The 14635-nt window shown below is 47.1% G+C and overlaps 2 protein-coding genes across 4 annotated transcripts in view; one reads left to right on the forward strand and one right to left on the reverse strand.

Annotated features, from left to right (window-relative positions):
- LOC119396284 (uncharacterized) overlaps nt 1–14635 on the forward strand; it is a 398508-nt gene that overhangs the window by 70088 nt on the left and 313785 nt on the right. The window lies entirely within an intron of this gene.
- The window catches only part of LOC119396283 (protein Wnt-5b), an 84289-nt gene that overhangs the window by 63526 nt on the left and 6128 nt on the right, over nt 1–14635 (reverse strand). Inside the window, exon 2 of the mRNA XM_037663432.2 lies at nt 10419–10617. Coding sequence (XP_037519360.1) covers nt 10419–10617 — 199 coding nt within the window. The remainder of the gene's footprint in view (nt 1–10418; nt 10618–14635) is intronic.

Consider the following 14635-nt stretch of genomic DNA (forward strand, 5'->3'; position numbering starts at 1 on the left):
CGAAGCCTGACTTTTGTTGTTTAATGTCGTTGATTATGGTGACTAAAGACTATAAGTGTCTGTGACTCGTTCCAGCCTTTCTTATTCAATCATGTTCCAATCTTTTCATTAAATGAAAGCGCGAACATATGTTCTCAGTTAATGTCTCTTCTCATTCTATAATTAGAATAATATGCAACGTATGGCGAAACAATCTAGGTTAAAAAGTAGCGGAAGCAAGGACGACGAAAAGGCTACACGAAGCAATCGTTTTTCGTTGCAATTTCGGGCTTTGGCGCGAACGGTTATGCGTCTGAATTTATGAATAGAGGCTCAAAATAAGGAAAATACGATCGTATTTCCTTCAATCTCTACCTATCTTTAAATTTTCGTTGCGGAGGACTCGCAATCACCGTGATCCTTTAGGCCAAACGTAAATCCTAGAGTAACGATATGACAATTATCGTTACGGCCATACACGTGCTAAACGTTTGAACAGTCCGTATTCTTTGGATATCAAGTGTTTCTTTTCCTTCCTTCAAAGCCTCCGTGACATTAACACTGTCGTTACGGGGGAAAAAAGAGCATAACAGAACCAAGCTTATAACGTCTAAACTCACGTGACTGTTCATCTAAGTCGTTCTTTGGTCTCAATTTAAGCCCTTTCTTACAGGCATGCCTTTGCTTCGCGTCAAAGCGAGGCCACATGAAATGTTCTGCATCTATACAATATCACCACAAAGGCGCGTCATGAAGACGCACACCAGTCGGTCTTTAAGTAACCAATCATGGTCGTAATCGGAGTAACACAAAGATATCTTAGAACAACGAAACCGTCGCAACGTTATAGTGCTGCACTTGCGAAGAAAGCGCAACCAGGATAGACGCGAACTCAACTGCTCGCCCTCAAGCGCACTTGTCGTTCTGCGAGAAGTTCAAGTTCGAAGAGAAAGTACACAGCCGGGAATTGGTCTCCACGGGACGTCCATGTACGCCTGCAGGCCACGACGTACGTAATCTGAAACCATCGTTCTCGTTATGGCTATATCGTTTCGATCAAAAGAGCCGGTTGTAGCCACCGCCGGCAATAGTCACGCCGGTCAGACACCGATGCCGCCGACTTCTTTTTTTAGGCGACATCTCCAGCTGCTCGAGAAACGATGCCGGCGGTGTAGCCTTCTCTCGAACCCAGAGCCTTGGGCGACGCTATAACCGAACGCTGTGTAGCTATCGACCCTTCTGTGATCATGCGCGATGAAGAACAGAGATAGAAGAGGGACTCACGAGGTGCTCGCAGCGACGATCCCATTGCTGAAAGCCATGCTGACTCGATCGAAAATGGACTCACGCTGTGACCTCGTTTAGTGCGCGGGGAACAATTATGGCCGGCCCGCTCTTTATTAATTATTCTCTTTTACTTTTACAGCCTGCACGAGGAAACCTACGTGGCGTTGCATGTATACGTATTCCAAGGGGTCGTAACTCATAGTCTTTGTTCTAAGTTGCACGAAGTCCTTTGAAGGTTCCTCTTTCACCTGCTTGCTTCATGCCGTGCGCCGGTGGTCGCGCGAAACGTGCGTATGCGGGGTTGTTGCCCGACCAACTATTGAGCTGCGCTAAATACCGAATATATAGCCGACTGTTGTAGAATGGAGAACGGCGTCAAAGCAAAATATATAGTCGAACGATTCTGTATGGAGCGAACACGTCTACAACGAAATAACTTGTATAACGAAGGTTTACATGCGTTCGTGCTATGTTTCGAGAGTTACACGGCGTGCTATCTTTGCAACAAAGTGAGACATGTAGCGAATCATCTTGGATGGTAAAAATTTCATGACTCCTGCTATTTTACGCGCCAAATCCAGGGTGGCCATGACGCATGCCGTATTGGGAACTCACTCCGGATTCATTTTTACCATTTGGTCTCGAATTTGTGGACGTGGGTTCGATTCCCGGCTGCGGCAGTCTCATTTCGATGAGGGAGAAACGCAAGAACTCAGATGTAGACGCAGGTTGTAGAACTTCAGCTAGTCAATATTAAACCGCAGTGCTCTTTGGGGTGCGGCTCACAATCTATAAGGCGTGCGGTTCACTGTCAAATCGTGGTTTTGGCACGTAAAAACACAGAAAGCCAGAAACACAGAAACCATTCCAAGGTGTTCAACATTAGATAGTTCACCCAAACACCCTTTCTTATCTGCAGGATAGCAAACCACTTAGTGTGTAGTTAAACGTATTGCCCTTTCGTCGCGTAGGACAGTCTCGCTCTTCTAGAATATATATAATATATATATCCTCTCGCTTATTATGATTGTTGAGTTCATCGGCATTCACACAAACGATGACCCTCGCCGCAGCCTCTACACTTTATGCATCAAGTCGCGGCTTATACGTGGGTTTGTATATATGCGCGCTCGCGTCGGTCTGATGCCACTGAACCCCCACACTGCGTGTTTTCCATCGTTCCTTTATTCTGTTTCCGTGGACTGCGCGCGCTTGAGAACGTCCCTCTGTCCGCGCAACGTTCTCCGCTGAAAACAAACAGCTGAGGTCAATACCCACTCCTGCATCTACGAAGGCATTAAACGTCCTCCGCAGAATTATTGAATTTGCGCCGTTCCTCAACCTCCGCGTCGCTGTATAGAATATACATAAAATGTATACGACGTCGGGGCAACTTCTACCACCTCTATACCACCGCAACACCGGGGGCACGCACTGTCGACGTCTCCACACCCACCGGCAGCGAGGAAGCGTATATTCAAACGCAGAAAAGAGCGAGGTGTCGAACGAAAGAGAAAGAAGTAGAAGCGAGGTATAGGACCTGTATAAACACACTGTTCGTTACACTCTTGAGTCTCACAAAGGTGCGAGAAGACTGTTAACCCACCACGTATACCTTACCGCTCTCCTCGCCTGCATATATATATTCCGCTGCAAACTTCACCTCTCATTTTTATTTGCCCTGTCGTCTGCTGCGTTTGGCGCGCGTGCAGACGATGACGACGACGGCGCATGCAGTGCTGGAGAGGCTTGCTGCAGCAGGCCAAGACTGAATGGCGTTGCCTACCGCGGAATGCCGAAGGGAGGCTGCGTGCGGAGGCGCCTTGCGAACCCTGGCGGAAGGCAGGTTCTCTTCTAAATGGCCGCTCCTCTACCCCCGGCTTCGCGGATGAGAAGAAACAAACATTCGCTGCTTCTAGTCGTAAATCAAAAAGGTGCGGGACCCGGGAGTGAGCGGCCCGTGGACTGATGGGGAGGGCTCGCGGCGCGTTCAACGGGAAAAGGTGTGAGGCGCCCTCGGGTCTCACACGACAGAATGGCGCAAAACTTTCTCGCGTGTGCGCGCCGCAGAGAAGCCAAGTAAGCAGCCAGGCCGGCCAGGAAGCCAGCCAGCTGGCGAGTCGGTCCGATCACCTCGGAGTGTGTACATTCGGCATAGCGTATGCAGTGGCTTCGGCTACGGCTGTGGCTTGGCTTCTCGGTATGTGCTGCCGGCCCTGGCGTCAAGCAGAAGCTGGAGGCAAGTTGGGATCTTAATTGTAATCACCGACCCTGTCTGATGAGAGAAATTACGACTCGAACCCCCGTCACGAGCAAAGCGAGAGTGCATGGTGGGAACGAATTGCTCCGAAGTGATTGGTTGGGGATCAGGTGGAGGAGGGGGCAAAGTGAACGAGATTGTGAAAACAAATACGTTGCAGCCTTGTCAGGTCGGTTACGGTTACCTGGTTAGCTGCGCGCTGCCAGTTAGACACGAATGAACGTCTGTGTACGCCGCCTCAGTGCATGCCCGGTATGTCGCGTTCGCAATACGTGTGTCTCGTACTAAGGTATATGTCACCCTGTCTAAAGGCTTCAGGTCTGGAATGCACGCGCGTTCTTTGGCAAGGTGTTCTGGGGAACAGGAGAGCCTGCCTCGATTTGTCAGAGAGCCTGCCATTAATTGGCACTGGGAAGTTAGCATAACCAGTAGCTTGCTCTTGGTCCCGTGGACGCGGGAAAGTAGCCTACGTGAAATGCTATCGTTCCCTTCAACGATGACACAATTTGCTTTAATTTTTAGAATCCTCAATATAACCTAGAACATACTCAAGATGAAGCTATCCATCTAAAGTATCATTAGCAAGCCGATTGTCGTTCAAGAAAAGGATTTTTTTTTTTTGCCTGGCAGCATTACTTCGTCTGTTTCGTGTGAACGCGTCACAACAGTTCGCGCTTACTTTTTGTGTGGGCTTTCTCAAAGCACCAGTGAACTCCATCAAACGCGTCCGCCCTTTTAATGCCGGAGTTCTCTGTGTTAGGAGGCACTTCGATGACCAATTTATGTGCGCTTCTAACTATATGCGATAACTTCAGATTTCATTTCAACCAGAGGATTAGTAGAGTAGACTCGTTCTTTAGTCCATCTCCACAGGGGCGAAACGCCCGTGGCCTTGCACTCTTGTCACTTCAGCGACCACACGGCAACAGATACGAAAGTGCAGGGTAACAGCTGCAGATCAGAGGCACAACAGCGTTGTCTATACTAAACCGTTCTCGGGCGTCAAATGAGTTCTTGGCGTCGTGGGCACAAAGCCTACACAGCGCAAACCATGCGGGTCACGAAAACCACAGTCCTCTGGAGACAATGCACACACAGAGAGATAAAAACGCTTTGGGATAGTTTGCACTGTGGAGGTCGTCTACATGGCCAAATTACACTGTAGAAGAGCAGAAGAGCAGACAGGAGCCGTGATAGTTTGCACGTTCAACCCACCAAAAGCCTCCCTACTCAATCTCCGCATAGAAAGGAGTAGTTTAGAGAGAAAAATAGGAGCGGGGTGAAGGAGGTACTGCGCCGGGGCAGTGGGTTGCGCCCACTTTTGCCTTCGTCTCGGCTTCGGGTTAAACAAAGCCAACATTAGTCGCTCGAGACGTCGAAAGGGTCGCTAATACAAAGCATTTAGAGCTCACGAGGGTCAAGCTACAGTTTGCGAAATTAACAGACCTCGAATTTGCACTTTTCCCTCGTCTCGACGCCACCACCTGACCTCGGCGAGACGACGTCAAGAAACGTGAGGGCACCTCAGGGGGTAAGACAACCTTACGGGGACACCGCAAGAGAGAGAGGGGGGGGTTAGAAAGAGAGGTCGATCCTGTCCTAAACCGCCGTGCTGTAATAACGACCGGGTTCTGGGCCACAACGTTCTGGCGTGCTCTACATACGTAGGAAGAAACAAGAAGAAAGAAAAAACAGGACAGAAACTGGAGGAAGAGCGTGAGGACACGGCGTACGAGGAGATAGTGGGTGAGGACGTGTGGGTATGCTTATAGGTTAAGAGAGAGAGAAGAAGAGGAGCGTGTCTTTACTACGCGGGACATATTCACGCGTGCACTCGTGCGCCTCTCGCAAAACCCTTGACCCCCACCCACCTACCCATCCACACACCGGGTGGACTGATGACCCTTCGAAGAACGGAGGGTCGTCTTCGTCCTGTTCCTCGTGCTCATCGCGTGCCCGGCGCACCGCCCGCCCCGAAGAAACATCGATTGGGCCCTAATGTTCGTCTCTCAGCCGCCGATGGCGTGCAACATGCCACCTGCCCCGCTAGCCCGTCATTTGTCATCGCGCCCGCCCCGCGCTCTTGGTGTTGGGTGATGACGGAGGTGCCGTTCTCTGCCTGCACGCACGGCTCTCTGTCGCAGCAGCAGCAGCTAGGGGCGTATGTATGTGTGCTTATATGCGTGTCTTTTGTTTGCGTGGCTGTGCGACGCGCGGGCATTCTTTTGCCAGACGAACGTGAGTGTACTGGTTCTTTGTGAAGCGCGTTCGTTGATCCATTTTGTCCGCTCGCTGCTTGCTCCTCAATTTTGCATGCTCCCGCGCAAGTCCTTCGCTGTGCGAGCTTGAGACGTCACTCTCTGAGGTATACGTGCCTGGGGGTTGTTCGTTGTACAAAGCCCGGTGCGGTGTATGCAAGACGGATGGGGGTGTTTTCAAGTGCGTTTGTCGAAGGGAACGAGGTGTCACATCGGGAGTGGGTAAGAGCACGGATTCGCTGATTTCGTGGTGTCTTACACTTAAAAAAATAAAAGGTAAGAGTCGCATTGTCTAAATTCGACTGGTTATGTAGTTCCCGATATAACGTGCGGTGTAGATGCGCGGGTGCAGCTAACATGACCATGATTAAGGTGGCATTGTTCGAAAATCGAAATCCACGCAGTAATTTTTTACATTTAGTGAGGTTCCTTAAAAATAGAAAACAGGTCTTAGTTTCGTCTATAACATAGTGGAAAAGTTAAACATTCCGCGCAAGCCCCTGACCATTACACGACCAGCCACGGTGGTCTAGCGGTTATGGTTCTCGACTGCTGACCCCGAGGTCGCGGGATCAAATCTCGGCAGCGGCGACCGCATTTCGATGGAGGCGGAATGCTAGAAGCCCATGTACTTAGATTTAGGTGCACGTTAAAGAACCCCCAGGTGGTTGAAATTTCCGGAGCCCTGCACTACGGCGTGCCTAATGATCATATCGTGGTTTGGGGACGTAAACCCCGAACAATCGTGACATTACTGACCATTGCACATGATAAAACGATTATCTTAAAGAACGGGTCCGTATTTCCCGCTGGCGGGTACAGCTTTGATCTTTCATGGAGCTCCCAAAATGACCATAAAGTACTTCCAGAAGTGACTCACACGAATGACTTTTTCGTCTGGCGAACATATGACTTCCGAACGTTTATTTTGAAGAGCCGAGGCCATAGCGGGGTATCTTTGTGGCACGTGGAAGGGGTGCGAGTCGTTCGGAGACCGACGTATCCACAAATCGGCTATATTGGGCTCTGCCGAGCACTTTACAGCCTGCAACCACATGGTCTGCCACGTGCGGAAAACCACCCACGTACAGACTGGACAGGGCTTCTTCATTCTATAGCGAGAAAATCAAGGCCTCTTCAGGCAACGCATTTCTCCTTTGTGTGTGGAGCCTGGATTTTTCATGATGATGACTATATTTAGACGATGGCGAAACTCTTCGATGTGCCATATCTAAGATCGCCTATATGCAAGAGCGCACCAATAGGAAAAAAGTCGCAGGGTTCCCGATGCATACGCCTATGACGACTCAAATGCGAAAGCCATCTTGTTTTTCTTCTGAGTCGATTCTCTTGATCACCCCCCCCCCTCACCCTAAAGCTATCTGCACCTATCGTGACGCTATCTGCTCCTATCGTGGTTTTGCACTTCCTCTGAGATCGGAGGCATTCCATGCTCTGTACCTCACGCGGTTTCGCAGTGCCTCCTTGATCAGCCCACCTTTCACGAAGCGACGAAGTCATGGAATGACGGCATCAGGTACGTCGCGTTATGTGACGCCATGGTGAAGTAAAAAATTTTGGAGATCCGTGAGGTCACGATGACGTCATCAAATAATGATTTTTTTTGCATCACTCGGTGTTGCCGACGCCGAAGGTTGCTTTTTTGCGTTTGAGGAGGCATCTCAGGCTTTCGTCTTAATAATAATCATCCGACCTTAAACCATCATTCGAGCAGGTGGACATGTCTCTCAATGAAGTATCCGCATTGCGGATATGTGACATAGTGAAGGTCTATAGACCTATAATAAATGTCATATTTCTAGTATGTGACATTGCAACCATTGCATGTATGTGACACTTAACTTTTTTTTTGCAGCTTTGTCACATACCTGCAATGTTTTGAAGGTCTACACCTATTCGAAACTTGGATAGTTGGTTGAGCAGGATATTTGGTTGAGAGGTGGGGGCATCGTGCTGTCGATGAAGTTGAAGTAGCGCTTCTGGAAGCGAAACGTAGTGAAAAAAAAACAAAAACAAATTATAGACGTTAATGAAAGCTGAAGATATCGACCTTGCTATACAGAGAAGGTTTGCTACTTCGAATAAGGTACATCTTACGTTCGTTTGTTTGCATTTTCGTGCGTATATCAGTAACTTCACGCACAAAGTCCACGCGTTGGCCCTCTCATACGCGTCACCATAGCCACTCCTGTTTATACGAAGGTGTGTGACATGTCCTCTACTTAATATATGTATCGCAAGAAAGAATCCTCGGCCGCCGGGTCCGAGTGCCTGAGTCTCCTGCTATCCAAAGCAGGAAGCAAATAAGTCAACCAAAAGGAACAGACAAACCACTATTAACACAAGCGACGACCGAAAAGTGATTCCGTATACGACCCAGTGAGGAGGAGATCTTTTCACGTCTATACAGAGCATACGCTCACGTGGAATGATCTAAAGCTCCACGGTCTTTCGAGAAAGGAAGGAACGACCGAGGAAGTGATGAGGGCGGCCCGTGTGTCCGGCGGCGTTCCCCAGGCCCTTCATCTTCTACGGCTTTCGATCTTTGCGCGGACACCTTCGTTATGCCTGCTAGCCACTTTCCCCGCCTGACCGCTCTCAGGTACTACGCTGCAAGAAGCGACGAATCCAGCAGCCTCTCTTTCTTGCTCGCCAACTGGAGTGGCCTCCGGCAAGCCGCCGTTTTGTGCGCTGTATTTTCGCCTTCCTCTCGCCTCTTCATCCTCCGTCTGACTGCTCCTGCGGTGCAACTCTCCACACGCGAGGGTTATACCGGTAGCCGCCCATTTTTTCGGCTTGTGGATTGCCACCCCGCCACCTCTTATGCTGCTGCTTCCGAGCACGCATCCATCTACATACACAGGCATGAGCCGCCAAGTGGTCGTGTTCTCGGTGTATAGTGCGCGTTACATGCAAGGTCGTGTCGGAATGCCTTGCCCCTCCTGTTTAAGGGCCGGGGACATCAAACGAACGGCGCCATTCGGCTTTCGTGTTCGTTTGGCATCCACTAGAGAGGGCGCGGCCGCTGCTCCCGTCGTAAGCCCGTAATGCTGCTGAGGTGTAGTACACCGGAGGGCCCCGACAGAGGCGGAAAATAGAAAGGACACGGTTCTGTCTCTGTAAAGAGCTGCCGCCGACGAGGCGTCACCTCCGTTTGGAGCGCCGTATTCGAGGGGTCTTTTGTTGCGCGGAGCTGTTGAGCATCTTTTGGCAGAGGGACGACGCCGTGAGAATGATGATGTCGGTGATGACAGCCAGCGTGGTGTCGCTCGTCGCGAGTGTATATCTGTCAGAGCAAGAAATGCGTGAAAGTGTTCCTGGTTCGTGTCGCCCCGCAAAGGTGTCTGTCGTTCAGTATTGCAGCTGCAGCAGTGGTGCTGAAGATCACGGTACGCGTTGAAATTTTCGGGGTGTGAGTGACTGGTTTGTGCACTGAGCTCGAGTGATACGCGTGCCTCTGTAATCGAGACTTCATGAACAAATATGACGTAATTTTAAAGGCGGTCGGAAAATGTAGCAAATACTGACACACACATCTTATTACGACAAGAATGAGACCCAATGGGTTCTTCCTTTTTCCTACCGCGACCAACATACAATGATGCCAAGAAAAGCATACAGCAAACTAATTGGGTATTTGTATAAGATGCAGAAAAATTAGGAAAAGTGCAAATGAAAGTTGACGAAAGGTAACTTGGCGCCAGTGCAAATCGAACTCACATGTTTTCAATGCGGAAACAATGCTTTCTCGCCTAAGCTATCGCACGGCGATCCGCATATGGACCTGGCTACATTCTTATGGGCATATATTTGTGTGCATATACAAGATAGGGCAATAAGACTGCTAGCCAGTGCTTCTCACTGCGCGTTTTATTTTCTTCCATGCATCATACGTTGATAATTCACCTTGCATCACTTACATCGATCTCAAAACACGCAAGCTGGCACCGCTGAAATCTGCGTTACAGTGTTCGCGGTGGTTGTTACGTGGCATAAAACGAGTAGGTCACGCGGACTTTGGGCTCCCCATTGTCTTGGATTTCTCTAAAATAAGGTATCCCCACACTACTCCGCAGAAGTTATCCCTTCCCCTGGTTCCTTGAAGACGATCCATCGTCACCGTGATGATCAGCCTGACAGGGCCGAAGTTACGAGGACGATTGACTTTTATTTTCTTCGGTGATCTTCGTCTTTCTGTATGCAAGTTCGGGCGAGAGCAAAGCAGCGCGAAAGCGACAGTTCGCAGTGCTTGGGGAACGTCTACGATACGGCATCAGTTCCACACAGTTAATTACATACATACATACATACATACATACATACATACATACATACATACATACATACATACATACATACATACATACATACATACATACATACATACATACATACATACATACATACATACACACACACACACACACACACACACACACACACACACACACACACACACACACACACACACATATATGGCGCAAGCTTGGTGGGATTCTGCGATAGCACTAACGAACATCAGAAGTCTAAACGATGTTGCTTGATTCCACCAAGGCGAAACCTCGTCTTGTGCGCTAATTGGAGAAACGAAAGGAAGATTACTGTTTACTCACATCCACGTGCCCAGGGACATGGCGGTGGGTGGCAGGCCCGCCAGGGCCAGCGCGATCACCACCAGGCCGGCGCGGACCATCCTCGAAGCGGGCACAAACGCCGTGGAGGCGGCGGCGCCCGGCATGACGCGTTGCTTCACATCTTCCGCCGTGCCGCGCCGCCGCGTTCTCGTCGATACGACGTTGCCCGACGAAGATCCTGCGATGCGGAGAAGGAGAGTTGTGTAAGATACGGATAAATAAAAGAGTTGTCGCCATTACTTGGCGAAGGCCACCCCTTTTCCCTTAGTTGTTAAATAAAAATCAGCTTGAAAAAAAAAGCTCTCTCTCTCTCTCTCTCTCTCTCTCTCTATATATATATATATATATATATATATATATATATATATATATATATATATATATATATATATATATATTATGAGACGATTTCCGGTACGGTAGCAGAAACGTCCTATTTCAATGCACTCGCGCGAGGCCAAAGCGGCGTAGCCCGCGTGGCTAACTGTGATGATGACTACAGTAGTTTGTATATGCAGACGAAGATGATGAACTACATAGTCAGCGCTCGCGAGGTGTGATATATATACATGGCGTTTCCCTCCTCCTCCCTCATTGCCCTTTCCCACACACTGATATACTATACTATACTATACTATACTATACTATACTATACTATACTATACTATACTATACTATACTACACCATGCTATACTAAAAGGCGTTGATACTATACACGGCTATGCTTGCTGTCTTTTTTTCTATCTTTTTATTTCTTTCTTTTTCTTTCTTTTTTCTTTTCTTTCTCTATCTCGCTCTTTATGTAGTTCTCTTGCCTTCTATATTCGCGCCTGACAAATGGGCGCTTGTGTTGCCAAGCAGAAGACGAAGAGGACCAAGATGAAGAAGAGGATGAAGAGAGTGCGTGCTGGTTCATGATGATAGCTTTCGGATTCAGCAGGCACGTTATGACCGGCTTAAACAGCGCCGCTGTTAAAAAACGTTAAAGCACTTCCATTGCTTTGCGATTTATCCTTGATGGCCAGGGGCTTGGTATTTTCGCGAATGAAAAAGTTCGCTCTGAGTCCAGTTAGTGGAGCTCCTGTTCCGAGTGTGTCTGTGCTCTGCGGTCGTTCTCCAATTGAACTTCGCGAGTCGCAGGCAGTTTCAAGCAGTGGCGTATCCAGGGAACTGGTTTGTGAGATACGAAAGTCTTCCCCCAATTATTTTTACATTTTGTATGCCCATACAGCATACACGTGCAACATAGACGCACTAAAGTATACCCGCGTAAAGAATTGCTGGCTACGCCCTTCGTTTGAAGCCTTGAAATGTCCTCGGTATTAAGGAATGTGGGAAGAGGACATAAACAATCACACAGTTCAATCAGTGCTTTTCATTTCACCAAATATTTTACGAAGGTGGAACCGAGGAATAGCAAGGCAGCGTCAAACGATACTGTTTGAACTCGGGCACATGGGCCGTTCCACCAATTCCTATTACACTTTATCCCCGAAACCAACTTGTTTGTTTACGCGTGTCTAGCCTCTTTTGCTGCATTGTGACCATGTTATGCCTACCGGCAGCCTTCCTAATAAGTAAAGAAAAAGATACAGTTTGAAGAAACGCAACCCGTTCAGTTAGGACAGACAGACAGACAATGAACTTTCACCGCAGCCGTTCAGGGCGGCAGCGCCGCGGGCCGCTCCCACGTGGGGCGGGGAGGCCAAGCCTCACCGCCACGTCGTGGGCCCTCTGGACGGCCCTTAACTGGTGTAGTAGATTCGAGCTCCTTAGCTCGGAGCCTTGACATTAATAAGTAGCCCACGTCATATAGCTTGATAAAGTGGCACGATAAAACCTGAGAGAGAGAGAGAGAGAGAGAGAAAATAGATGAAAAGGAAACGCAGGGAGGTTAACCTGGCGCGAGTGACCGGTTTGCTACCCTGCACAGGGGTGGGGATTAGGGGTCGGAAAGAGGACAGAGAGAGAGAGTGAGATAAAATGAAAACGAAAAAAAAAACGCACACATGCACACACACGCAAGACGTTCCAGTCAGAGCCGTTCTGAGAGACCAGTTGAACGCAGAAAGCGCAGTAGCGCTTGCACAGCCTTTTTCTGTGACGTTTGGTCCGGTCGATGGCGCAGGATTCTTTCTTCCGAAGATGTCACAAAAGTTAAGGGCTTTGCATTTTGTCCTTGTGTTGAGCGAAGAGTACTCAGCCTATAATGAACCTGTGTTCTGAAATATTGACCTGGAGATTTAATTTTGGAGAAAACAAGCGGCAACTCTTTCATAGCAAAAATCTTTACCGTGTTAAGGCTTCATGTCGATTCCGCTGCACCTAAACATTTGCAGTTTTTTAGCCTTAAATGATAGTTAAATATCAGGTTACTGTCGTTGCTTAACTCTTTCCTTATCGCACTTGAAGAAATCCATCAATTTGATTCGCAGCTTTTTTACGTTTTGTTAAACGTTTCCGTCGGAAAACTTCCCACTAAGAACACCATGCACTAAACTAAACGAAGTCTGAACATTGCATTTCCCTAAGGCTTTTTCCAAGAGCTCTACAATCTCTAAATGTCACATGACACGGGCAACACTGTTCACTTCTTCTTTGTAATATTTAACACATATAGTTATAGTGGCACACGCTATCGGCATGTATTTAAGTATTTGACAACATCCCAGAGCAACATCAGCTCTTGAATATGTTGGCCCCCTATCTATCGATGCCCCGCTTTATATAGCTTGAGATTTTTCTGAATTAGGAAGATCACTGACTTCCATTGAAACCTGTAGTTGTAATTAAGGAAGTGAAAATCCGCGTCAACTTGTGAAAGCAGGACAGAGTTATCTTCAGTATCCTGAAAAATCTTCCTCCAACTAGACGCTTACCATAATGCTCATGTGTATTCGCAGGAGCCATTGAACCCGAAAGATCATTTATTGAGATGTTCGTATGATTCGTACATTTATATCTGCTCAGTGCTATAGTGCAAAGCGTGTGAACACTTATTTTCGTTCTTGTTCTGTGGATTCAGCAGCTCTAGGGTTCTAGGCGCATAAGTCTACTTTTTTAATAATGATGAAGACAAATAACAAGTTCATAACGACCATTTTGTGCACGTGAATCATTTTTTTTAAATCTCCTATACCAATGGTGATGTATTTTCATTCTATTATTATGAATGTCCTTTTAAAATGACTATATTTTATTGCTAATTCTTCGTCGAAGATTCAATCCATTTCTTAAAATATTGAATTCTCCATATCACAAGTTACATACTATACGATTAGTTTGCTGATCACAGCAACGAAAGAAGAGGCTGCAACGCGTTCGCTAACTTTATCTAAAGTATTATGTAACTGCATATGAAGTATTATGTAAGTTGAAGTAAATGGTGTGTGGCGTGACGTTTACACATACACAAAGCTACACCAACCTCTAGATAAGGGTTTTTATACCGACGTGCTTTGTTTCACTGAATAAAGCTTACCTTTTTTTCTACCGATTTATGTGCAAGGAAACCGAGATCTTTTGCTCCTGAATTATCAGTTTTAACAGCCAAGCTGTTTAAGCTGTCGGTAACTTGTGCTCCGTCCCGCAAAACTCCTCAGGTGGGTAAGCGCCACAGGAATTGGGCAAGCCCCACTATCGTGCACAACAGGTGCGAGTGCCAAACGAAAACGAACACGCGAAAGAGAGAGAGAGAGAGATAAAAAGAAATAAAAAATAGAGATAAAGAAAGTGATAGAAGCAAAGAGGAAGAGAAAATAGGGAGAAATAAAGGAAATAATTACATAAAAACATAAAAATATAGAAAAACATTAAGAGAGAGAGAGAAAGAAAAGGAAGAAAGAGAAAGAAAGAAACAGATATATATATATATATATATATATATATATATATATATATATATATATATATATATATATATATATATATATATATATATATATATATTTGCTTTCTATCATATTTTTTTTTTCTCAGCGCACTTGCTTGAATACAATTATTTGTAAGACGGACAATAACAAAAGCAAGTAGTGAGCACAACTTATTCTCCAAGTACATCAGACAGACTGTCAAGCTATACGAGCATGTCTGGGCCATCATATATGTGCTATCAGGAATCTGCTCCTGTTTGTCAAATTAGAGGCGTGCGCATTATGAGACAAGATTTGTTATAGAAGGATCCGTTGATGGGCTA

The sequence above is a fragment of the Rhipicephalus sanguineus genome, chromosome 6 (assembly GCF_013339695.2).
Source record: "Rhipicephalus sanguineus isolate Rsan-2018 chromosome 6, BIME_Rsan_1.4, whole genome shotgun sequence".
NCBI classification, from domain to species: Eukaryota; Metazoa; Arthropoda; class Arachnida; order Ixodida; family Ixodidae; genus Rhipicephalus; species Rhipicephalus sanguineus.